Source organism: Pseudorca crassidens, chromosome 13, assembly GCF_039906515.1.
Source record: "Pseudorca crassidens isolate mPseCra1 chromosome 13, mPseCra1.hap1, whole genome shotgun sequence".
NCBI lineage: Eukaryota > Metazoa > Chordata > Mammalia > Artiodactyla > Delphinidae > Pseudorca > Pseudorca crassidens.
This window is the reverse complement of record NC_090308.1, coordinates 63,326,085-63,351,179: the sequence shown is the minus strand read 5'-3', so window position 1 is coordinate 63,351,179 and position 25,095 is coordinate 63,326,085. Positions and strand designations below refer to the sequence as shown.

At 35.5% G+C, this 25,095-nt stretch overlaps 1 protein-coding gene across 5 annotated transcripts in view; it reads right to left on the bottom strand.

Moving 5' to 3' along the window:
• Window positions 1–25,095, bottom strand: part of EPHA7 (EPH receptor A7) — a 164,435-nt gene that overhangs the window by 29,531 nt on the left and 109,809 nt on the right. For all 5 annotated transcript variants that reach the window (XM_067702551.1, XM_067702552.1, XM_067702553.1 and 2 more), the window contains exon 6: window positions 916–1,040. In XM_067702551.1, coding sequence (XP_067558652.1) covers window positions 916–1,040 — 125 coding nt within the window. The remainder of the gene's footprint in view (window positions 1–915; window positions 1,041–25,095) is intronic.

Below are 25,095 nucleotides of genomic sequence, written 5' to 3'. Positions count from 1 at the left end.
TGTCTGTCTGCCTATCTTTCTCTAGACGGGTCAGAAATAAATGCACTCATACACTGAGATATGTCATTATTTACTAAAATTTAGCCCTGATAGGGGATTAAAGGGGCAGTACTTGAGTTTTAGCCATGCTATTTTTTTCATGGAGAGAAGGGTATAAAGAAGTAGTAGACATAATTAGTATAAGATATATGAAATAAATTTCAGGAGGAATTTAAAGGAGTGAAATATAAATATAAATATAAATATAAGGAGTGAAATATAAATAAATATAAGGAGTGAATATAAATGAATAAAAATAAATATATTTATTTATATAAATATAAATAAATATAAGGAGTGAAATATAAATATAAGGAGTGAAATATAAATATAAATTTCAGGAGGAATTTAAAGGAGTGAAATATTATCACCTGACTCTGAAGTTTGGAGAACTCTACACATTTATTACAGAAAATATTCTTATTTTTTCCAAATTACAAAATTATTTGAGGCCACGTCATTATCACTGAAACCACATACATAAAATAAATCATCAAGGGCTCAAACAGACACCCTAAGAGAAACATTTTCAAAAACACAGAGGGAAAAAAAATACCACATTGGGTTCTGTGGTTTCTGTGGTACTAAACATCCTACAACTAATCATTAGGACATCAAAACTTGAATACCTAAACATACTACTAGTGGAATATTTGCATCTGTGTAACACAAAAACTTAATACACAGAAACTATCATTATAATAATGAACCAGAGATTCAGGGAGAAGGTTATTAAAAGTGGCTAAAATTAACTATTTTGAAGTAGCTCCAAATAGCTGTTATAATGGCCAGCTTTAGTCGACAGTGCAGTAGGATGACACAAGACACACCGAGTGTCGTACATGGTTGTACATTTCAGCTGTTCTTAGCACTTACTTTCTCGTAATACTTGATTTCATATTCGGTGATGACTCCATTGGGATGCTCCGGTTCCTGCCAGGAAAGCTCCACACTCCGCTGCAGCACTCTCTCCTTCATTACTCCGCTCACTTGCGAGGGAGCTGTTTGGACAAGATGTGTCAATAAACAATGAGAAAATTCACTGGATGCCTCAAATCAAATGTCACAACTGATCAGTCCCATGCTGTGCCGGTTTCATTAAGGTAAAAGAAAGCACCTTTTCATAGCTCACAATTCAGAAGCTAATGAATATTCAAACAGGACCTTATTACTGTTCATAAACCTTAATAGAAATTTAAATTAAAGTGCAAACAGCAGAAGATAGCATTGTTCAAGTTAGTGAAAAATGGAAATGATGGGGCTGAGAATGACAATTAAGCAAAGGAATGCTAATTAAGGCTACAAAATATGATTTCTAAGTCCAAATATTTATTTCACATGCAACAGCAATACACTTTTTACAAGAAACAAATAACTTAATACTGTGCCAGATAAAGTATATGAAATGGCTACTTTCATTTTCAATTAAAGGAATCAAACTTTAAAAAAATGTTTTTATGTTTCACGTGTGTGTCTGTGCATGTGTGTGCGTGTGGGTGTTTCATACTTCATTAGGTTAAGGTGCAAGAAAATGCTAAGGCTTCTGTTACTTAAATATGTGCGTGATCACACATACACACACAGACTCTTCCACATGTAATTTATACCTACGTAACCTAGGCTTCAAGCTTTGATAGAAGCAATTCAAGCTACAGTTTTGCTTTCTCTCTATATACAGATAATAACATGCTAGAGTTCTTTCATCCTAATTAGTGGCATATACTCTTTTTGGTAGCTAAGACTGTGGAATGTAGCAAACTAATCTGCTCTGTCTAATTTGTTCAGTGACGATTAACTAGTTGTCTTCTCTGTCTAAATGAGTAGCTGCACTGGCTTGGCTGCATTTCAGTGGGGTCATTATGTTTCATGTATCATGCTCTATCTCATTCTGTAAAATGTTTTCAGGCTGTTAATTTAATTTTCAGATGTCCAAAATTGTTAATAATCCTGCTGACAGAAAAGCAGTTATATGGGTCTAAAGCTGTTGAAGCAAGCTTCTGATGTTTATCCTTTTGGCTTTATTTTGTTTCTTCTACTTCTTGATATTTTCTTATATCAATATCTAGAAAAAACGTTTGTCACTGCTGTCTGGCTTGACGATTTTGAGGGAAGGACCTGGAAGATGCATGACTCCCATTTCCTCTCAGATTACTAACAAAAGCATAACTAGGGCGGATTAAGTGGAACAACTTTCCCTTTAGGGGCATGCAGCTGAAGTACTCAACAGACGGTGTTTACAGACTAAATGCGTTTCTGATATGTTTCCAATGAAGCCAATTTCTAATAAGGAATCTTATTTTTGCCATGACTTTTAAAACCTGGGTATGTGCAGTGAAGAAGAACTTGTTTCTAAAGTAATTTATCTCTCCACCCATACCATTTTTAGCATCTCAGCCAACTGCGTGGTTTAAGAAGCTGCATCCCCAAGCCATAGCCTTGGGAAACACATTCCCCAGCTAATGGTGAGATGAGATTCTACTTAGCCAGGAATCTCTAATAGTCTAATTTACGTAACGCCATTCATAAAATCTGTATTTTAATTTTAATTAGTAAAAAACAGAATGCAGCACAGGTGAGGATACTGCAATAGTCAATACATAAATTACTCAGTAAGGCTGCTGGGTCTCCGATCAGGGTTTACGGCATGAGGTGTGCCATTTGGAAACAGGTTAAATGGAAATAGGTGGGAGCACTATTAGGTGCCAACCTCTAGGTCTTCTTTAAACAACACACATAGCTTAATGTGATTTTCAGTGTAAGTCAAACTATAAAACACTTTGCTTAGTTCCTATCCCTAAACAGCAAGATGAGAGAGACGAGACACTGAATCCTCCAAAATATGGCAGAGACTTGGGGTATAAATGTACCTCATTTGGTTCTAATATGTTGCAGCAAGATCTAAGTGTAAAATGCGACATGATTTCTGCAAGTTACACATTAACATTAAACTCATTATCTCATCCTGGAAAAAGAACTTTTACCAATAAAATGATGGTAATTGGGAAATGGGGGGAAAGATGCCAAAAAACACATTTGAAATGTACAGTATTTTGAAGCCCGTAACACAGCACTAGCAGTGCAGTACTCTACAATGTATTTTCCCTCTTTTGTACAAAGAGCCATATCTGTCAGTGACTATACTCCTGATTTCCTGTGTATTTCTTATTTTTAAAAATGTATCCCTTGCTAATACTGTATCAAGCCACACGTTTAGAAGAGTCAGAAACAGAAGTACTAGCACATGGCCCTTGAGAATAGATAAATTGCATGATAGGAAAAATCTTTCCCTACCTATGTCCTTCAAATACAACACTTTGGTACATAAAAATTGATAATATTTTCCCTTGAGTTTCAATATCTCAGGCATAGAGAATATATAACTCATAAGATATACAGTTTATAAACAAAAATATCTCTAAAGCTAATCAGATTCTAACAGTCATGATTTGCAGATAAAGTTATACATAAAAGTAAAATTGAAAGAAATATTAAAAAACATTGATTTCTATGGTTAATATATTTGATCTGCTAAATTAATCCCACTGTAACAATTTCACTAAGAATATGCTCTTACACCAAAATATTCAATTAGCTACAATCTGAATTCATTTTGAAAAGAATATGCATACAACTAATTAAATCATATACATACTTAACAACCTATAAGGTATTATGACATTTATAATTTTCATAATTATCAAAGTTAAATAAAATCTTTTGTAATTGGAATTAATGTGAAGCTAATAAATAGTAACCGACAATAGTAAATTCCCTGCACTGGATAATGTAAGAAAACAAATTCAGAGAGGCAAGCTTTTAAACATGAATTTGTAGTAGGGTTTCTAAAAAGTGATTAACAGATTAATTTCTCACCTAAGTTTCTAGAAATATTCCGATATAAAAATTAATTTCAACTGAAGAAACAGATGGAACGTTTTGCCCTTAAATATTTTCAAGAATTATTGGGGACATATCTGGAGTCTATACAAATGACAGTGAAAGTCGATCTTAGGAAATACAGAAATGGTTTCTGTGGTTTAAAGTGGTAAATCTCAACAGTATAAAAACAAAGTTGATGCAACAGAAAAGCAAAAGTCAAATAACAGGCTAAAATGTAAATTTGGGGCTAGGATCGTTTAGTATGAGGCTCTGAACTAAAAAATAATCAGTAAGAATGGTGGGTTTATGTACAGACCTGAGCCAGTCAACATTTTCGAGATTTTGAGCTTCAAGCACTCATGCATGAGTTTTGATCTTAATCAATTTTTAATTAAAATCCAAGTACAAAAATTATATTTAAGTTACAAGATGAAATGTACTCATAAGGGCTCCATCCCCCTCACCCTATGCCCTCCAAAATGTTAAGCTTACCTATATGTATGGAAACATTTCCTAGCACAAAGTGAGGAAAAGACAATTTTAAAACATAATATAGTAAGCGAATGGCCCTCCAAACTCCATACTCTAATCTCTGGAATGTATGAATATGCAACATTACAAGGCAAAAGGGACACTGCAGATGTAATTAAGGTGATAGACCTTACAATAAAGATATTATTTCGGACTTTTTCAAGCAGGCCCAATCTAATCACATCAGTCCTTATGAGCAGAGAGATTTCTCCAGCCAGGGCTAGACAGATTTTGCGAAAGGTGAAGCCAGAGAGATCTGAAGCATGAGAAGGAATCAACCCGCCACTGCTGGAGGAGTCACTTGGGGAACATAAGGTATGGGGGCAGCTTTTAAGGATCAAAGACATGCCCTAGGTGACAAAGGCAGAGAAATGGAGACCTCAATGCTACCAGCACAAAGGCCTGGAATTCTGACATCAATGAGGTTGGAAGTGAATCTTCCCCAGAGGCTCCAGATAAGAGCCCAGCCCATCTGACAACTTGACTTCAGCCCAAGAGGCTGGCAATTGAGGCTCCAGCTGAGCCCCGCCATGCCCAGACCTCTGACCCACAGAACTGGGAGATAAGAAATTAGTGTTGTTTTGAAGTTTTTGTGGTAACTATGGTAGCAATAGAAAACTAATACATACAGTAAAGAAAGAATAGACTTACTGGAATTTTAACAAAGTCTATGAAAAAAGGTTAGTGATAGGATAGTTTAATAATGCAATATGTTGAAATTTATGTTGAAATAACATGGAATCAAGGAATTTTGATCTTGATTAAGACTCAAAACACAATGCCTTATAAAAAAGAACTCTTCATCATACATCTGGAAGAATTTTTTTTTTTTTTTTTGGTGGTAATACTTCAATGAAGTTCATGAATTTGATTTTGGATTTTAAAAGTAATTTCTTTATACTAGTCATTATTTTCACTACACAAATTCTCCCACTAAATTTCAACGAAGAATGGTAAGTGGAAAAATAATATTTGTATTTCTAAATAATACAATCAGGAAAGATAGGTCAAGAAGTATGAAATGACCTTTTACCACACCTCAAATTGTTACATCTATTGACACTTGTTAGGTTTCCATTAGGTAAATACCAAAAGTGAAAATGAAAAAATCTTTAGAACACAATCAAATGCAAATCTGACAATTATAGAATAATAGACTTTTATTGAACACTTTTGCTGCTTTATAGTATGGAGTTCATTTTTGTCATCCTTTGAAATAACAAATGTGTGTATTATTAGGAGTTTAGGATTTTATAATACACAACTTTTAGCTTTCTTACTCTTCCTCATAGGTGTTTCACTTTTGCACTACAGGACAAACGTATAAAAACACATGTAAATTTATTCCAATAACAAAAGAGTAGACCAAAAGTATACATGATCCAGTGGAGTATCATGTAACATATCAATTCAATTTTTAGGGTATTTAGGAATAAGTAAAAAATTCTAACGTGATTTCACTAAACTTCAATTTACTGGCTGTGAACAAAAAAGGGTCAGTAATAATATCATGAGCAATAAATATAAAATTTTATCTAAAAATTAAAGCACAGGGATTAAGGGCAATTGAGTCTGCAGGAATTATGAGCAATCCATTTGCAGTACGTACCCGTCAAATTGTTTTTGGTTGGAGAGAAAAATGATTTGTGGCTAAAACAAACATAAATCTCATTCTATAATAAGCAGTTGAAAAAATCAGTGGGAAATGAATTGATCTTTCTCAAAATTAAATTATGCTTTTTGCATTGCCAGCTATGACCTACCAATTAGAATGATGATGTTTTATTCAAAAATGTAAAATACACAATATAATACATGACATATCACAGAATGGATTTCTAAATATATTTAAGAACAATTACTGAAAAGACAACTTGAATAAGAGCTAAAAAATAAGATCTGAAAGTTCTGTAACAAAAAATGAATGATATTGAACTGACAAAGCAGGAAAAAGAAAGCATCGTGATTGGGGTGCCAAGTCAAGTATATATTGTGAGTAAAGTCAATATCGTTTCAGTAGGGTAATAACACTCCTCATAGAACAACAAACGTCACTACTCTGCTACTTGATCAACTAAGGATAGCGCTGTTCTTTAAAGCAACAGTCACAACATCTTTGCAAAAATGATCTGCTAATACATCTTTCTGAAAATAAAGTTTCCTCTGTCATCATCAGATGATTAGTAACCAATTGTTTGGATGTTTAATTAATTACAATAGGAGTTCGCACTTCCTGGAAAGTCTATGTAAAGAGCTTTAAAGAGCAAAGAGCTGAAGGTTGTGGAGAAAGCCACTGTGGCAATTGGTTCTAAAAACATATCTGGACTTCTGCTCATCTCTGCTTAAGTACTGACTAAAATGTGAATTGACGAGGCCTTTAATTTGTAACTCCAGGTGCATTTGCATTTTCATAGAATTACAATGTAATTGTAACTATCGATGTAAACAGAATAGAATATTGTAAAAACAGTAGGTATAAATTAGGCAGCTGCCCAGAACTAGCTGTACTATTCACACCAGTCCTACCCACAGAGGAATAACTAAATGATAATCGAACATGACAATCCAGCAGGGTTAAGGAGCCCTTGATATTGAGTCATACATGTCACCTATCTTTTCAATCAACAGTTAATACTTTTTTACTAGCTCAGTTCTACTCAACAAATGTTTGTTTGGCATTTATTCGATGCAGGGCATGGTGGCATTTCTATAGAAACTTACAGTTTGCTATAAATAAATAAATAAATAAATAAATAAATAAATAAATAAATAAATACCTCCTTTCTTCCCTACTGCAACCGTGCACGTAGGTAGTGTTGTTCTATTCATTGGTGGAAAAGCTAAGGGTTACAGAAATTAAGTAGCATCCACTCAGAAAGGGGCAGATTTTGGATTCAATCACGTTTTTCAAATTCTAATCCCTATCTTTTGTCAACTACGCTGTAATAATTCTAGGTGCTGGCACTTCTTGAGAGCAGGCACTAGAAGCAGGAAAGCTAAGTCACACACTTAGCATTTGTTGAGAATCCATGATGGGCCATAATGATGAAAAGACCCTTAGGGATCCATTCAATAGGTAGGAGTCCTAGAACCTGCAGATACCAGAAGAGGTCAATCTGAGCAGCGATTTTTTTTTTTTTTTTTTTTTTTTTACGTGGGCCTCTCACTGTTGTGCCCCCTCCTGTTGCGGAGCACAGGCTCCGGACGCGCAGGCTCAGCGGCCATGGCTCACGGGCCCAGCTGCTCCGCGGCATGTGGGATCTTCCCGGACCGGGGCACGAACCCGCGTCCCCTGCATCGGCAGGCGGACTCTCAACCACTGTGCCACCAGGGAAGCCCGTGAGCAGCGATTTTTAGAATTGCTTTTTTAAAAATGGCAAATGCATATTATATGCAACAAAATTCAAACGGTACAAAAGAGAATATACTGAAAAGGGGGATTTCCTCTGAACCTGGTTCCCATGTCACAAAGTTACCCTTCCCTAAAGCAACTACTTTTAGTAGTTTCTTTGGTATCCTCACAAAAATAGTCTAGCTATATATGAAAGTATGTATATTTTAAAAACAGGGATGATATTATTCTAATAGTTCAAAACCCTGATTTTTTCATTTGTCTTGTATTTTATAACTTGTATCATTCAACATATACATATCTGTATCACTCTTTAATCAGCTGTTGTATTCCATTCTGTGGATGTACGACTGATATATTTGACCAGATGCTTATAAATAACTATGGTCCTCTCCCATTATCTTAAATAATAACAGAGCCAGGTTCAAGATTGGATCCATTATTTTCTCTCTAGTGGCCTCCACAAAAAAGTTACAACTCACTGAATCATTCTTCCTCTGCTTCGGCTAATACAGAATTATTTTATTATTTTTTCCCCCAAATCCTATTTCCCTTGCTGACAGTACTACACAATGTAATGTTTAATTATTTCATAGTTGTTTATCTCCTCAGCTATTCTGATGCTCCTTGAAGGAAGGACATTTGGAGAAGCAATAGAGCCAAGGACTGAAGAGCATGGGCTCATGAGCTAGTCTACTGGGTGTGCACCTAGGTTCCAGGGTTTATTTGCAAATTGTGCAATCTTGAACAAGGAAACAAACTTCTTGAGCATCAGTTTTCTCAGCTTTAAAATAGCTTTAATCAGAGTGCATACTTCATAAATAGAATTGTTCTGGAAATCAGTATTTAAATACTTAAAACCACTCCTGCGACATGGTAAGAAATACATATATATATATGTATATTTATTATTATCCTATACTTAGTTTGTCTGTATTAGACTTACTGATGCCTGGGACTCATTCCAGAATACTCTGATCCTGAGATCAGATTCAGGCATCATTATTTTTCAAATGGTCCTGAGATGAAGCTGCTGTACAGCGAGCCTGAGATCAATTCCTCTGAAGCTTTGGCAGGAACATAAATTGATTTCAATGTGGAATTCCAGGGCTGTCTATAATAAATGCTGGCAAACGTTAGGCTTTTAAATATTGACAGGTTTTATTCAATTTCTATCATTTAGAAATGACCAGTTTCCATAATTTATACTCTCTATTTTATATACACCAGCTAAACAGAAAGACATTAAGGTTAAGTAATTTAGAAGGAACGTATCATTGTAAAAAAATGAAATAACTACCAAAATGGGAAGAGGTCCAACAACACACATTCTTTTAAAAATATTACGTATTAAGTTGAGAGAAAAATACAGATGAAGCAATCTCTTCTATTTTGGGTGGTGGGGAAATTAATATTTTGATTGCTTTAGAAAAAAAATGCATACTTTCACATGTGGTCTATCAAGTAATCTGACTCCATGTCTAATTTTCCATGAATCTAGAGCTAAAGGCTACCTATTTATAAGGTCAACTACGTGACTATAGTCTCACTTTAATGATGAACTATTTATAGAAGTGATTTATAAGGAAGTATGAGATAGCTATAGCCCACAATCAGACCTTTTCAATAATGAAAATAAACCTTTATTAAGAATAAGATATACATGTGTGTGTATACACATTTGTTAATGACCAAAACCTCCTTTACATGTCATCAGAATAAGCTTTTCAGTTGTGAACATTTTCTTTGACCTTGGAACATGTTTTATTATAAATAGAGAATCATGTTGTATTTCAATCACAAAAATATTGTAATACCAGTCGACAATTTTTGAAATGTTGATTTAGTCCAAATCCTTGTGTCATGGCTATCTTTAATTATAATTTTCATAGTTATCTATTTACATTCTTTACAACATGAATATTCTTTCCATTAATTTATATTAAACACAGACTGTCTAAATTTTTAATTCAATATACTGTAACTATACTTCCTTACAATATGAGATGAATGTAGTCCCTCATTTAGATAAATAATTTTAATTTATATACTATTATATGTATCATGAACACATATGAATGATTCTTAAATTATGTAATAACATATACTAATATTTACATATATAACTATGTGGCTAAGTAAGCTCATTAGCTCCTCTTGCTAAATATCTACACAATGTTTAAAATATTATTCTGTATATTATAACATTCTGGAATTCCAAAGATTCCATTTACTTTTCAGAGGCAGTATAGCGTTTATTTAAATAACATGTAGGTTGTTTATTAAGAGGAACATTGTTAATAGAAAGAATATTAAAGAAAGAGGAGACATGAGATTTGCCTTGAAGCAGGACATTAATAATGTATATTCAGAATTCCCATTAGAATAAACTTACATTACTGAATGCCAGCTGTGTGCTTCCTATGTGACTACACTGCATTTTTAACTCCCAAGTCCTTTTCCAGTACACCACCATTTCTCATCATCATAAAATGAGTATCATGTGTTACAACCAAAGTTTTTAAAAAATGAATGAAACCATAAAAATTGAGTTTACTGCATATAGTGATATGGTTTCATAAAATGTTGGTTTCACATGTGTGTTTGTGTATAAATATACCAAAGTACAGATATACAACGTGCATCTATGAATTACTTTTTTTTTTTTTTTTTTTGCGGTACGCGGGCCTCTCACTGCTGTGGCCTCTCCCTTTGCGGAGCACAGGCTCCGGACGCGCAGGCTCAGCGGCCATGGCTCACGGGCCCAGCTGCTCCACAGCATGTGGGATCTTCCTGGACCGGGGCACGAACCCGTGTCCCCTGCATCAGCAGGCGGACTCTCAACAACTGCGCCACCAGGGAAGCCCTATGAATTACTTTTAATAAACACATTAAAAAATTTTTGAAAGCTACTTTATTACATGATATATAATTGAGGGTATATCTGTTTACAAAGAGATATGAATGTGTTTAAAGTGATACAATACAAAACATAATACAGCAAAAGTAAGTGTGACAGTTCCCTGTTACACCATTCTTTTACTCTATCCCAAGTTCTTGATAACGGTTGAAGAGAACAGCCAATTTCATTATATTCTGGCTGCTATCAATCTCATCCTTTTCCACTTTACAGTTTCTTTTTATTTTACTTTTCCTGCTTGTGGCTTCTACTCTGGTATGAATTATTTTCGACTGTATTTTTTCTAGGCCTACCTAAAACTTGTATGTATCCAAATCAATCTATTTTCTTAAATATTATCTAACAATATTGTTTTCCAGCTATTGTTCTTCATTAGTGGTTTTATCTTATTTTTTTACATTTTTTGCAGAAATCATCACTCTAGTGTTCCTCGCAACTAATTTGATTTTAATTCTCTGTTCTATTATAAGTTTGATTATTCAAGAAGGAAAAGAAGGAGGAAGAAGAATGTAATGAGGAGGAAGAGGAGAAGAAGGAGAAGGTGGAGGAGCAGAAAAAGAAGGAAACCTAAAGTATCTCAAAGCTCACTAAAACAGGGCTTCCCTGGTGGCGCAGTGGTTGAGAGTCCGCCTGCCGATGCAAGGGACACGGGTTCGTGCCCCGGTCTGCGAAAATCCCCACACGCCACGCAGCGGCTGGGCCCGTGAGCCATGGCTGCTGAGCCTGCGCGTCCGGAGCCTGTGCTCCACAACAGGAGAGGCCACAACAGTGAGAGGCCTGCGTACCGCAAAAAAAAAACAAAAAAAAAACCTCACTAAAATTATCTCACTTAAAATGTGCAATTAAAAAATGTTATCATCCCAATTGCTCCAGGTACTCTGAATACATTTCATCTCTGAAGTGCATAAACTTAAGAGATTCACATTGCTTAATAATAAGTTCTCAACACCAGTCAAGATTTATTACTTTATTTCAAGAACTTACTACAAACTAAGTACGTAGTTTAATAGAGTCTCCTAAATACATTTCAACTAGCTTTGCAGCTTGCATTTGAAAGTTGTTGCTATTGCCTAGGAAGTCAGGCATAAATGAAAACTGCCTTAAATTTCCTAAACCTGTATAATGCCGATGGTACCACGTGGCAGTAATTTACTAAATAATATTTTAGTACCAAGAGAAAATTAATGCAGTTTCCTAAAGTTGCCAATTAATACCCAAAGAGTCACTTTTATACGTTGGGAAAATCTGGCTTATAATTAAATAGTTATATATAGGGAGAGTTACCAATTTATGAATAAGTTTGGTTTCAAAAGTTAATTTGTAGTTTAGTTGTTTGTAACTTGGACTTCATTTTCCATAGAATCAGTATCCAAAAAAAGCATTTAGATTGCCAGGTTAGCCAACAAACACATTTTGACCCAGAATGTTGTTAAAATATTGTACATTTGTTCAGAAAATGAGTTTAAAAACAATTCTGCTTCAATACTGGTAACTACGGAAAACAGAAAAACCAATAGGATGAAAAAAATGTTTTTGCTATTACTATTTAATACAGGTGCTTCAATACAAGAATTAAAATCTTCCAGAATCCTGCCAAAATTCTGATGTCTCTTAGCCAGAGACAGAAACTGATCAGTATTTGCTAGGCTTCTGCCACTGCCCTCATCTTCCTTATAGGGAGTTTTGACTTTATTCCTACATAGTCTCCAGCCACCAGATAATAACCATCTCAATAACTAACTAGAACATAAATACAAGGACAATACGTCCCTAGTTTCACCTTTTATCAGTTAAAGCAGGGGTCTACGGCCTTGGGCCACATCTGGCTAGTTACCTGTTTTTGTAAATAAAATTTCACTAGAACACAGCTGCATCCATCTGTTTACATATGGCTTATGGGTGCTATTTGTGCTAAAATATCAGAGGTGAGGAATTATAACAGAGAAAATATGGCCTATAAAGCAGGAAATTTTTATTATCTTGTCCTTTTCGGAAAAAGTTTGCTCACTTCTAAGTTAGAGTTTGTTTTGTTGCAAGTAAGTAAACCCCAATAAACAAGGGTTTAATTGTTTTTTACACTTTTCTCATGCAAAAAGGAATATACTTCACAGGTGAGCAGTTGCTCTATTTTGTCCAGTGGCTCAAGGGTGTAAAGATGATTCTCCTGGCCTTTCCCTCATGGTTGCAATGCGTTGCGATTGCCGCTGCTACAGCAGTCATATCCTCGTTGCAGGCTTGCAGTGAAAAGGCAGTGTGGAATGCTCCGGGTCTAAATAAGGAAAGCCAACTATTCCAGCAAGCTCTAGCAGTCTGTTGCTTTTGTCTCATTCATCTTATTCCCTAGGTGGGACATGGATTTCTAAAATTTAAGCTGGGTGTACTGCTGCCCTAAAAAACGATAGTAAATAAGAAGATAGAACTTGATATTAGGGAGGAAACCGGCAGTGTCTGCCACCCTCATCTTCCCAATAGCAAGAGAAAGGGAGATCATTGACTTAACTTGATTCCTACACTTGTAACCTCCTCAATTAATTTCTCTTCTGAATATAGAACAGAAAGGATGAAGGAAAGTGATTCTGATTCCTAAGTGAAGGCACCAGATCATGGATAAAAAGTAAGGTTATGTAAACTGGGACTTGAGAGATATTTATGATATCACTAAATCTTTATCTGGCAAGTTTAAGAGTGAAGTGAGAAAAATTTTTTTCTTTGTTTGGTCACATCGGGGAGCTAGTTCAGGTAAGGCTTTTTTTTTTTTTTTTTTTTTTGGGTACGCGGGCCTCTCACTGCTGTGTCCTCTCCCGTTGTGGAGCACAGGCTCTGGGCGCGCAGGCTCAGCAGCCATGGCTCACGGACCCAGCCACTCCACGGCATGTGGGATCCTCCCGGACCGGGGCACGAACCCGTGTCCCTTGCATCGGCAGGCGGACTCTCAACCACTGCATCACCAGGGAAGCCCAGGTAAGGCTTTTTCTTATAGGACCAGATAGTTGTAGAAAACCTGAACAGTACAATGGTCAGGTCTGAAAAGGTCATATCAGGTGATTTAAACAGATTTTCCTGGAGAAAAGCCATTTACTAGACAGCATGAATAACATGTTAACTAAAGAGAATTTTTTATAACAACACCTTTTAATGACATTATTTCATTTAGCCATTTGACACGAGGAATTCCTAGGTGAAATAGAGAGTCTCAAATTGATTGACAGTACTAGCAAGGAACACACCACCTGCATATTTTAGCCACTTAGTACATGCTAAGTAAATGGATACATTTATTACATACAAATTACCCTTTCTCTTTTACGTAACCAATCTCTTCCTCTCCACTGGATTCTGCCTAATAGACTTTACAGATTTCTCCCGTGCAAATAAAATTATTTCTCAAGCCTATATCCCCTTTCATCTGCCAGGGAATCACTCTTCTTCCCTTTACAGCCAAATATGCCAAAAAACTTGTCTAGATTCTTTTTCTCCCTTTCTTCAAAACCCATTCATGCTCCAACCTTCTCTAGTCTGGCTTCAGTCCACCTCATTCCATCCAGTTGGTTGGATAAGCCACTGATGCCCTCATCTAACCACAGTGAAGTACTTTTCTCAATCCTCATCTTTCTTGTATTCTCAACAGCATTAATATTGTTAACTTTTCCTCATTTTATCCTTGGCTCGCATGACACATTCTTCTAGTTTTTCTCTATCTGTCTGGCTAATTCTTTTCTTTCCTTTTGCAAGCCACTTCTCCTCATTCAAAAGTCAAATTTCCTGAAGGTTGTATAAAAAGATGCTTATTTTCATTAGTCATTAAGGAAATGCAAATTAAAAACACATTAAGATACTATATACTTAATATCAACTAGAATGGCTACAGTCAACAAGACAGATAATAACAAGTGTTGGAAAGGATGTGGGAAAATCTAGAACTCTCATACACTGTTGGTGGAAATGTAAAATAGAACAGTCACTTTCGATAAGCAGTTCGACAATTCTTTTAATAGTCAGATATAAAGTTACCATATGACCCTGTAATTCCACTCTTAGTTGTCTATGCTGGAGAAATGAAAACATAGGTCCACACGAAGACATTAACATGAAAGTTTATAGCAATGTTATTCATATAGCCAAAAAGTGGAAACAACCTAAAGATCCATCAACTGGTAAACAAATAAAATGGAATATATACAAGGGAACAGTATATATTCAGTATATATTCAATTCATAAAAATGAATGGACTTGTTATATGGTACAACATAAATGAACCTCAAAAAACATTGTGCTAACTGAAAGACGTCAGATGCATAAGACCCACATTGTATGACTCTATTTATATAAAATGTTTAGAAAGAGCAGTGGTCCCCAACCTCCGGGCCGAGGACCAGTACCAGTCAGAGGCCTGTTAGGAACTGGGACGCACAGCAGGAGGTGAGCAGCAGGCTAGTGAATGGAAGCTTCATTTGCTGCTCCCCATTGCTCACATTACTGCCAGAACCATCCCCGTCCCCTACTGTCGGTGGAAAAATTGTCTTCCATGAAACTGGTCCCTGGTGCCAAAAAGGTTGGGAACCGCTGCTATAGAGATGAAAATTAGATTCGTAGCTGGCTAGGTCTGGGGGTAGGAATGGGGAGTGACTGAAAATGGGCAGGAGGGTTCTTACTAGGGTAACGGTAATATTTTAATACTAAAATTTTAATATTTTATTGTGGTGATGATTACACAACTCTTTAAATTTACCAAAAATCATTGAATTATACACTTGAAATGGGTAAATTTTATAGTATGCAAATTATATCTAATGACAGCTGTTAAAAATTGGCTTTCCATGACTTTAGAATAAGGACCAAAACCTTAACATAACTTACTGTTTGACCTCCATCTATCTTTCCGGCCTCACCAATGTATAAATAGCCCCCCATTCTGTGCAACCTATATTCCTTTTGTTCCTCAGCTGTGACAAACTCCTGTTCACACTGAGGTGAAACATCATTCTGACTTTTCCTCTTAGAGTATCTTTTCCAACTTCTCTGACTGAATACAACCCAATCTATTTGTGTTCTCATGGAATTAGAAAATTTCCATTTACAGCAGTTTAGAGGTGGAAATTGACATGCGTTAGTATAATAATAATTATTATTATTATTATTTTTTTGCGGTACGCGGGCCTCTCACCGTTGTGACCTCTCCCGTTGCGGAGCACAGGCTCCGGACGCGCAGGCTCAGCGGCCACGGCTCACGGGCCCAGCCGCCCCGCGGCACGTGGGATCTTCCCGGACTGGGGTACGAACCCGCGTCCCCTGCATCGGCAGGCGGACTCTTAACCACTGCGCCACCAGGGAAGCCCTAGTATAATCATTTGATGAATGTCTGTCTCCCCCACTGTATGCTCCATAAGGTTGGAGGGATATGCTCGGTTTTGACAACAAAATGTCCTATTTATCACAGTTCCCAGCCTTTAGGTACATATTAAATTCTGGTTTAACGGATAAAGTACAACTCTCAATTATCTAAAAATTTCCTCTAGGATGCAGATTTTTTTGTTGTTGTTCCAGGATAATTATTCTCTCAAATTAAAGTGTGAAAGTATCTTTCAGAACTTTGTGAAGTTGAATACATACCTTAAGATCAGACTGGGTTTTTTTTTGACTACTGCTTGCAATACCTATTGCAATTCTCTAAGGGAGAACCATCACAAAATGCCAAATGATAAAAAAAAAAAAAAAAGACAAACAAACTAGTGAAACCATCCTATATTAGAGTAACTTAAGAGTCAGTTATTAATTTTTGGTAATTTTCAATATATCAATATCAGTAAGATAAATTCTGATACCAATGAATTCAAATAATTCTTTCAAATAAGCATAATTTTGCTTATGGTATTCTGAGGTGTTATTTTATTTTATTAAAATAATTTCCAAATGCAACCAAGTTCTCTCATTACATCTTGTTCTGTGCGTCTGCACAGGATTTTGGAGATATATAAAATCACCAGACATAAAAACATTGGTTATATATAATATACTTGTTAATAAAACAAAGCCCATCAAAATATTAGTTTCAATTCCCTGAATTTTTTTTTAAATGGTCATCATTAAGTTAGTTAGTTAATACCTAGTCTTTTGGCCTTAAAACTGCTTGGGATAAAAAAGCAAAATATTTGAAAATTATAAAAGAACAAATTACTTTTATAAAAATTGATACACACTTTATATTTATATACATATATAAAATATATCCTCTTAATATTTATTTGAAGTAATTTTTCATGTAAGAAAATACTATAGTTCTTCATCTACAGTACCTAAATATAAATACATATGTATCCTATATATGAACATGTGCATACATATACACATATATATCATGATACTCATAGACAAACTTTTCATATCTGTAAGTAAAAGCACTTTATGACCAACATATTTTGGTAATTTTATCACTACTGATTTCTAAATGTGGTAACTACAGAAAAGTAATGTGAAATAAATGACTTGTACATTAAAGATATTTCTCAATGATATAAGGCAGTCTCAGAAATTTTATTGGTGCATATTCTCTAAAAATAAACTATATTCAATAAAGGTATGAAATTGATAACTCTTCAGCTTTCTATTCAAACAATCGCCAGTACATGAGAAAGAGCATTAGGCGTTTCCTCAACTCTGTGGGTCTAACTTCAAGGGACTATTGTCATCATGGTCCATTTTGCTTTCAAAATTCTGATAAGAAAATTCTGATCTGGGCTTCCCTGGTGGCGTAGTGGTTGAGAGTCCGCCTGCCGATGCAGGGGACACGGGTTCGTGCCTCGGTCCGGGAGGATCCCACATGCCGCGGAGCGGCTGGGCCCGTGAGCCATGGCCCCTGAGCCTGCGCGTCCGGAGCCTGTGCTCCACAACGGGAGAGGCCACAACAGTGAGAGGGCCGCGTACCACAAAAAAAAAGAAAAGAAAAGAAAATTCTGATCTAAAATTTTCCTCTGACACAGAATTTCTTTCTTCTCTTCTCTCTCCCTACTCTCTCTCTCTCTTAGTTTTAGGTTAGTTATGCAGTTGTAGGTCTCTTTTGTCTTAAATCAACAGACTACCTACAAACCAGCACCAAGGCTCAACAGCAACTTCTGTTTTCTGAGAAGTGAAGCGATGCCGGGTTCTGAGCACCTTCCATTACATGTTCACATTAACAATTTTCCTCACTCAATGCTAGAGCCAGGCTCTTCAGTATGCCCAGTGACCTGGTATCTTATGACTAGGAGCCTGGCAGAAAGTTGCAGGAATAATCCATTTAAGGTAATTCTACTTCCTGGTTAATACAAATCTGACTTTTCACCATCATAAAACAAAAGAAAACAAAAAGTACAACTGCAGGCAGAGAATGTAACATTGAAATGTATTCTGTCTATGTTGCAAGTATTAACCTGCTGATGCTCACTTAAAAGTGCAAGTCACTGACCAATAAATGCTTAAATGCTCTTTAAGATGAGTGCATTTTCTCTTTTGTCCAGTAATAAAATTTGTCCAGTGGCACACTTCACTTCTCCATCATATTTCTGAACACATCCCTATTTCTGCTGTAAATTGTCTTGGATGACAAACAAAAGCAATTGTCTAACATATATTGTGTTACATATCAATGAAGAGTGAGAGACAGATTCTGTGTGGTTTGTGCTTATGAAGAATTTATTTTGAATGGAAGGTTCCTTCTACAGTATTTTAAAATAAGAACATTTGAGTTTAACAGAGTTCTAGTGTTCTATGGTTTGGGTTTTTTTTGTTTGTTTGTTTTTTTAGTCAAAGACAAAAAAGAATTATCATTAAGCATCTAACCACATACCCAAATAAAGTATTTGATAAAAGTTTCAGAATACATTAATATTTTACCACTAAATAACAGACAAGGAATAATTTTCTGGTGCCAGAGTACCAGGTTATATGTGCAATGAAAAAGAATCATTTGTTAGCTGCCCATTGGTCCATTTAAAAAGAACTGTAGATTATTCCTTAGCTACAGTGCAAAAGGACACTGGGCCACTGAGGACACACACACACACACACACACACACACACACACACATACACATACACGTGTGTGCATACACAAACACATGCATGGCATGTAACTTCATTATGCCCCAGATTTAGAAGGAAAAGTATTTTCAAATCAGTCTAAATTTGATTTCTCATGCTTGAAATTAACCTCCACCCTCAACACAACATACGACTGGGCACCGTTTTATATGTATATATGAGTAATTCGAGTAAATGGAAAGAAAATGTGTTGATAAAAATGCTCCACCTCTGAACTTCACAAGTTTGAAGTCACACAGAAAATATTTGATCCCAGCTCTGCCACTTATTAGTTATGTCATCTTGCTCAAGTTGCTAAACTGCTCTGAACTACATAATTTTTCATCTGCAAAATTGAAATGATACGGGTGCTGCAGAGATTTTAAAGGATAATAAATGTGAATCACATACATCACGTTTAGCAATTAGCAATCTTTCAATAACTGTTAGTATTATTATGAAAGAAAGAAATTAAAGAGGAAATAAGCATGCCAAATCAACTTTACAAAACAGCACAACAAAAAACATTTCTATTCGGTTCACTGACATTATTTTCTTCTAGTGCAAACTGTCATTTTATAATTTAATGTAATTACTCTAAATACAATATATTTGAAACCTTGAGTATTTTATTTTAGATCCAAGGGGATATACTCTATTCAGGCATCAGGTGCAGAGATGCACAGCTCAGGTGCAGAGATGCACAATCTTATTTGATTATTATATCTTCATTTTTTAAATTTTGTGTGTTAATAAAGGATATGACTTGGTAAATGCTCTACAAAATGTGACATCATCCATGCAAACAAATTCTAATGTAAGGATGATATTTACTAAATAAATTATTATATGTTAAATTCTGAATATTAATTATAAACTGTAATATTTTCTGATAAGAGGGAATTGTCTTTGCTAATACACTGATTTGTTATTATTTTAAATTATGTGAATGGATGGCCTTAACACTTCTTGATAACACCTATTATAACCACTGAAAAATATTCTGATTTTATTATTCTGATGCTTCTAAGCGCTTTTAATCTCTCCCAATTAAGAATCATAGTGCTGGGTACTTAAGCTCTGTGACTTTGGGCATATTATTTCATTTCATCGTGCCTCAGTTTTCTCATCTCTCCAAAGTAATAATATCAAGTTTTAAGGAGATAACTAAAGTATTAAATGAGAAAAGATAGGAAGTGCTTAGCAAACTAAGTATAGAATAAACGATAGCTGTCATAAAATGAGCACAGCATACAAGGCCTGTCCTGGTTGGTCTCTGTTTACTTCTCCAGCATCACTTACCTGTCATTTCCTTCTCACACCTATCTGCCAGGATTGTAAAATGCCTTCAAATTTGTTTAACAGGGAAATCTCTCTCTTGTTTAACAGTTTGTGCTATTTTATGACTCCATAGTTATGGCTACTTAATTTCTTCTACATGGAAACCCATGTCCTAGCCTGCTGGTAAGCTCCGGCCCACAACTTCAAGACAACTGAAGGCTCAGCTTCTCTGTACTTGGTGTATATTTCAACTAGGGGAATTACCTGTTTATATGCCTTCTTCCCTTACAGTACATGAGCTCCACTGTGGTGGGGACTGTATGTGTTCCTGGTTACATCCCCAGACACTGCACAGAACCAAACACAAAGCAGGTACTTCATACGTGTTTGTGGAACAAATTTAAAGGTTTTTTTGACATTTGGACAAGCAATGCATCTACTTAAAGATGCTTTAAAATAAATTTACAACAATATCCACATCTCTGTTTTCCATGTTGCCTAATATTGTTGATATTACCTTAGTATTTTAAATATCTATGGCCAGATTGATACACTCATTAGATAAACAATAGCAAATATACTTGTTTTTGGAAAACTGATGATTTAAGAAAAGGCAGGTAAAAGACAGCACTCTTAACTTGTGTTAAAAGGTTTTTCTTTGTTCTTAGTTTAAGTTGCCAAGTGACAAAGTTGACCATGATAAAGAGTTGTGGAGTACCACTGTATTACGCTATAAACACCTATCGCTTTAGATCAATATCCAAGAAATTCCCCACTGTGTTTACAAGCCCAGCATACTAAAGTCGGCGTAAGTAAATCTTTTTTTTTATACTAACAATAACCTACAGAGAAGCAACTTAACTTCCTCACTCAAGCTTTCATTTTGTAGTACAAAAATAACAGAATGCTGACAACTTCTTTAAATGCTAGGTAGATAGGCAAACAACCCTTTGAACCACAGATGATAGGAGCAGATAGTGGAGAGGTATTCAAGTTAAGTCTATGCTTCTGCCATTGCTCCACTTCCAATCTTCTGCTCTTATTTTAGAGGAAATAACTCTTTATATTCGTGCTGATCTGTGGGAGCAAAGAGAATGATGACGTTCTTATCCTTTTAAGTTAGAATATATTTTTAAAACATAAAGTGAAAGAAATAATTCTGGATCTTGCAAATATTCAAAAGAAATGATAATTTCTGTTTTCCTAATAATAAGTTGTAGATTTCTAAAATTATTGATAAAAAATTTTATACACTAAAGAATTATTAAAAAATCAGGTAATATGTAGAAAAGACTATGCAAGCCATACATGATTCATAAATAATGATTTTTGTAATTCACAATTTAGTTTGTAAAATATTTGATTTGTTATTTAAATTTATTTGCACTTGTGGTTTTATATATATATATATATATATATATATATATATTTTTTTTTTTTTTTTGAGGTACGCGGGCCTCTCACTGTTGTGGCCTCTCCCAGTGCGGAGCACAGGCTCCGGACGCGCAGGCTCAGCGGCCATGGCTCACGGGCCCAGCCAATCCGCGGCATGTGGGATCTTCCCGGGCCGGGGCACGAACCCGTGTCCCCTGCATCGGCAGGCGGACTCTCAACCACTGCGCCACCAGGGAAGCCCGTGTGGTTATATTTTATTAATCAAAATTTTGGTGACAACTTAAGAATGTTTTTTTAGAATACTCAGCTATTTTAGTATCAAGAGATTATTAATAATTTCTGAAATGCTTTTTCGTTTGTTTTAATATATGAGTGTTTCACAATATGAGATAAGCTTCAGAAAGAAACACAAAATTAAATAAGTCATTTAGGAAAATTAGATATGAAGGTGTGTCTGTCATATGTTTACGGTTAGTGCTTGCTCCCAAGATCATCTTTATGAAATCCCTTCTTTCTTTGACATTTGAAAGAAAACATCATCATTCTTGTCTTTTTTAAACCAATCTGTCGACACTGGTATCAAACAACTTTGAACTGATGTTGAGTTGTGTAACAAGTGACAATATCAACTCCCAAGACAGATGAAACGCTTGCTTCATGAATGCATTTTGACAGGTCGACACCAACCCAATGCTTACAAATGTGCAGCAGCAATAAGCGAGCATCACAAATAGTAAAGAAAAGCTTCTATTTCCTTGGAAGACATGTTTATATGTTCAGGAAAAATGTTATATATTAATTATCGTTCCTCTGTTCTTGTCTGCATTGTGATTCAGCTCAGGCATTGTATTTTTCAGTTGCAAAATGTTTGCCACCTGCTTGTGGATAAAAACTCTGGCCCGTATGTACTGCTGTTTGTAAATGACTCCCAAAGGCAACAAGACATTGTTTTCCCAGGTGGGCTACTCATTTACTTTCTGTTTCCTTTCTCCCACTATTCATCTATGGTGACGTGTCAATTATGGACAGGAGATTTATGGGATGGAAAAGATAAAGCCCAATTTACAAATCATTTTCTGCGCAAGCAGACAGGTGCAATGACAGAGCCGACTTGCTGTAATTGAATTTCTTACTGCTATCTACTCAGTCACAAGAAGGTGTCAACCTCAAGGATGTTAGCTGTGGAAAAAGTCTTAATACACTATGATTTTGAATGTGGAGATGACAATATACCCTGGGTTTTAACTTTGGACTCTGAATAGAATATACTAAATTTTTTTCCATGTAGTAATAAGATTTTCCTTACCCTCTTAAATGGGCAATGCATCAGGGGCAACATGCTAAATTAAGCTAACTTTAAATCAAATGACAATTATAGGTAAGAAAACAAACTCCATTCTGATGTATTAAAAAGTTCCCACATTATATGGGAAATTTGATTATAATCATATTGAATATAAAAATTCATTTATGAAGTCTTGATATATTTATGGTATGAAGACTTCCAAGCAATAAATATTGTCAGCCTTTTCTACCTTGGGGTCGTTTTTATGTCATTTGAAAATGTTTTGTAGTTTTTTCTATAAAATCTTGCATAACACATGGCCCCTTACAGATTTTTGTGTTTACAACTGCCAATTGCATTTTTAAAATTAGGCTTTTTCATTGGCCACTATTCATTAATTTTCCAACTACTGTGTGCTGTTCACTGAAAAAGGTGTGCTATATAATTACCTAATTTAATCATCAAAAGTCCTTGGATAAAGGCATTTTCACCATTTTACAAATAGGAAGTAGATAAGAGAATTTAAGTCACTTTCCCAAGGTCACTAAACCTACAACACCAAGAGCTGACGACTACAATATAGAGTCCACATGATGTAGGTTTAACTTACTTTTTCTTTCTGAGGAAAGTGAGCCTAATTACTTGCAGGTTACTGCATACGGATCTTGAGAAAAGCATTTCGTTCAACGTGGCCATAAAGACTCCAAGCCACATTTTATAAGAATTAGTTTTGGTGCTCTGTTTCTACTCAAAAATCTCCTTTTCTTTGATGTCCCATTTATTCTTGTGTTAATACTCGGTTTAGGTTCACCATTCTAGAGGTGACTGCAATTCTGTTTAGCTATCCTGAACCAAAGGATTTTGAGAAATGGAATGTTCTTTATAAGTGTAAAGTTGTCACTGGTTATTAAAATAAAAGCTTTCTCATATATAACCTTGTCAGCAATAGCACTTAGTGACCTACAGGACAGCTATTTACTAAAAACAGAAACTCAGTAATTGAGGCCCCTATATACTATATCTCCAAGTCTGCACCAAAACATACTACAAAGGTTTGAGCTAAATGCTTTTTAAGCCACTAAAATTTCTACTTCAGCACGTCTCTGCCAAAAATACTCTGGCTGACCCTTATTTCCATGATGATATTTTATATCTAATTCCTCATTTATTAGAGTTGGAATTATCCTTAGTTTGGGTGGGAACAAAATTAGCTTTAGCTTTTAGATCTGTGTCATTTCAGAAATTCTCTTTCCAGGAGGCATTTGGTAGATCAGCATGTTGTTAAACAGAAAAGCTGCTTCTGTGACTTATACATCCTCTGTTTTTGACATACTGTGATCTTTACATTGACCTCAACCTAATATAATTCACAGGTGAAGAAAAGTTCCAATTTCAGAGTATGTTGAACAGGGACGAAAATTAAGATTTATTAAGCAGAGGTTTTCTAAGGCTTTATACTAAAATGTTCACGTATGTTATTTCACTCACTCCTCAAAATAAACCATTGAGGTGGCTATTATTGTAGCCTTTGTACAAATAAGCATTTTGAAGTTTAGAAAGGTAAAGGTAAGGAAGCTTATCCACAGACACATGCAGGAGCTGGTTGAACTAAATTTATATAAAAATATGCAGGTTATAAAGCCTAGTATATTACCTGATGCTATTTCCTGAGCTTCTTGGTTTTAGTGATAGTCACTAGAGAATTTACTGTACAGTCATTTCTTGGTATCCACGAGGGACTGGTTCCAGGATCCCCAATGATACCAATATCTTCAATGCTATTTATATAAAATGGGGTAGTATTTACATATAACCTACATACATCGTATACTTTTCTTCTTATACAGACCCAAAATGTTAAGATTTCATTTACAAAACTTCTTTGTTGTGCAGAAAGTAAAAATGCTGTTTCAATCTCAGTGCAACTGGTAGCCACAGACAGTTGATTCACCAATCACAGCATTCACACTACAGCAAGAGTCTTACACGAAAACCTAACAATGCTTACAATTTTGTTGGGGTGAAGTCCCCAAGCTTGATGAAGGATTTCCAAGAGGGACCAAATGGAGGGAGGCAGAATGTCACAGGAACTATTCTTTGGCCCTTTGGGTGGGTGGGTGTGCATACTTTTAATCATCTTTACCTATAAAAACCTAATACAATGTAAATGCTATGTAAATAGTTGTAAATACAATGTAAATGCCATGTAAATAGTTGCCTGCATGTGGCAAATTCAAGTTTTGCCAGTTGAATTGGTGGATGTGGAATCTGCAGATACAGAGGGCCAACTGTACTTGAATTCCAGTGGCTATATCTTTCTTGATTATAACTTAAGGCTTAGTTCTCCCCCAGACTCC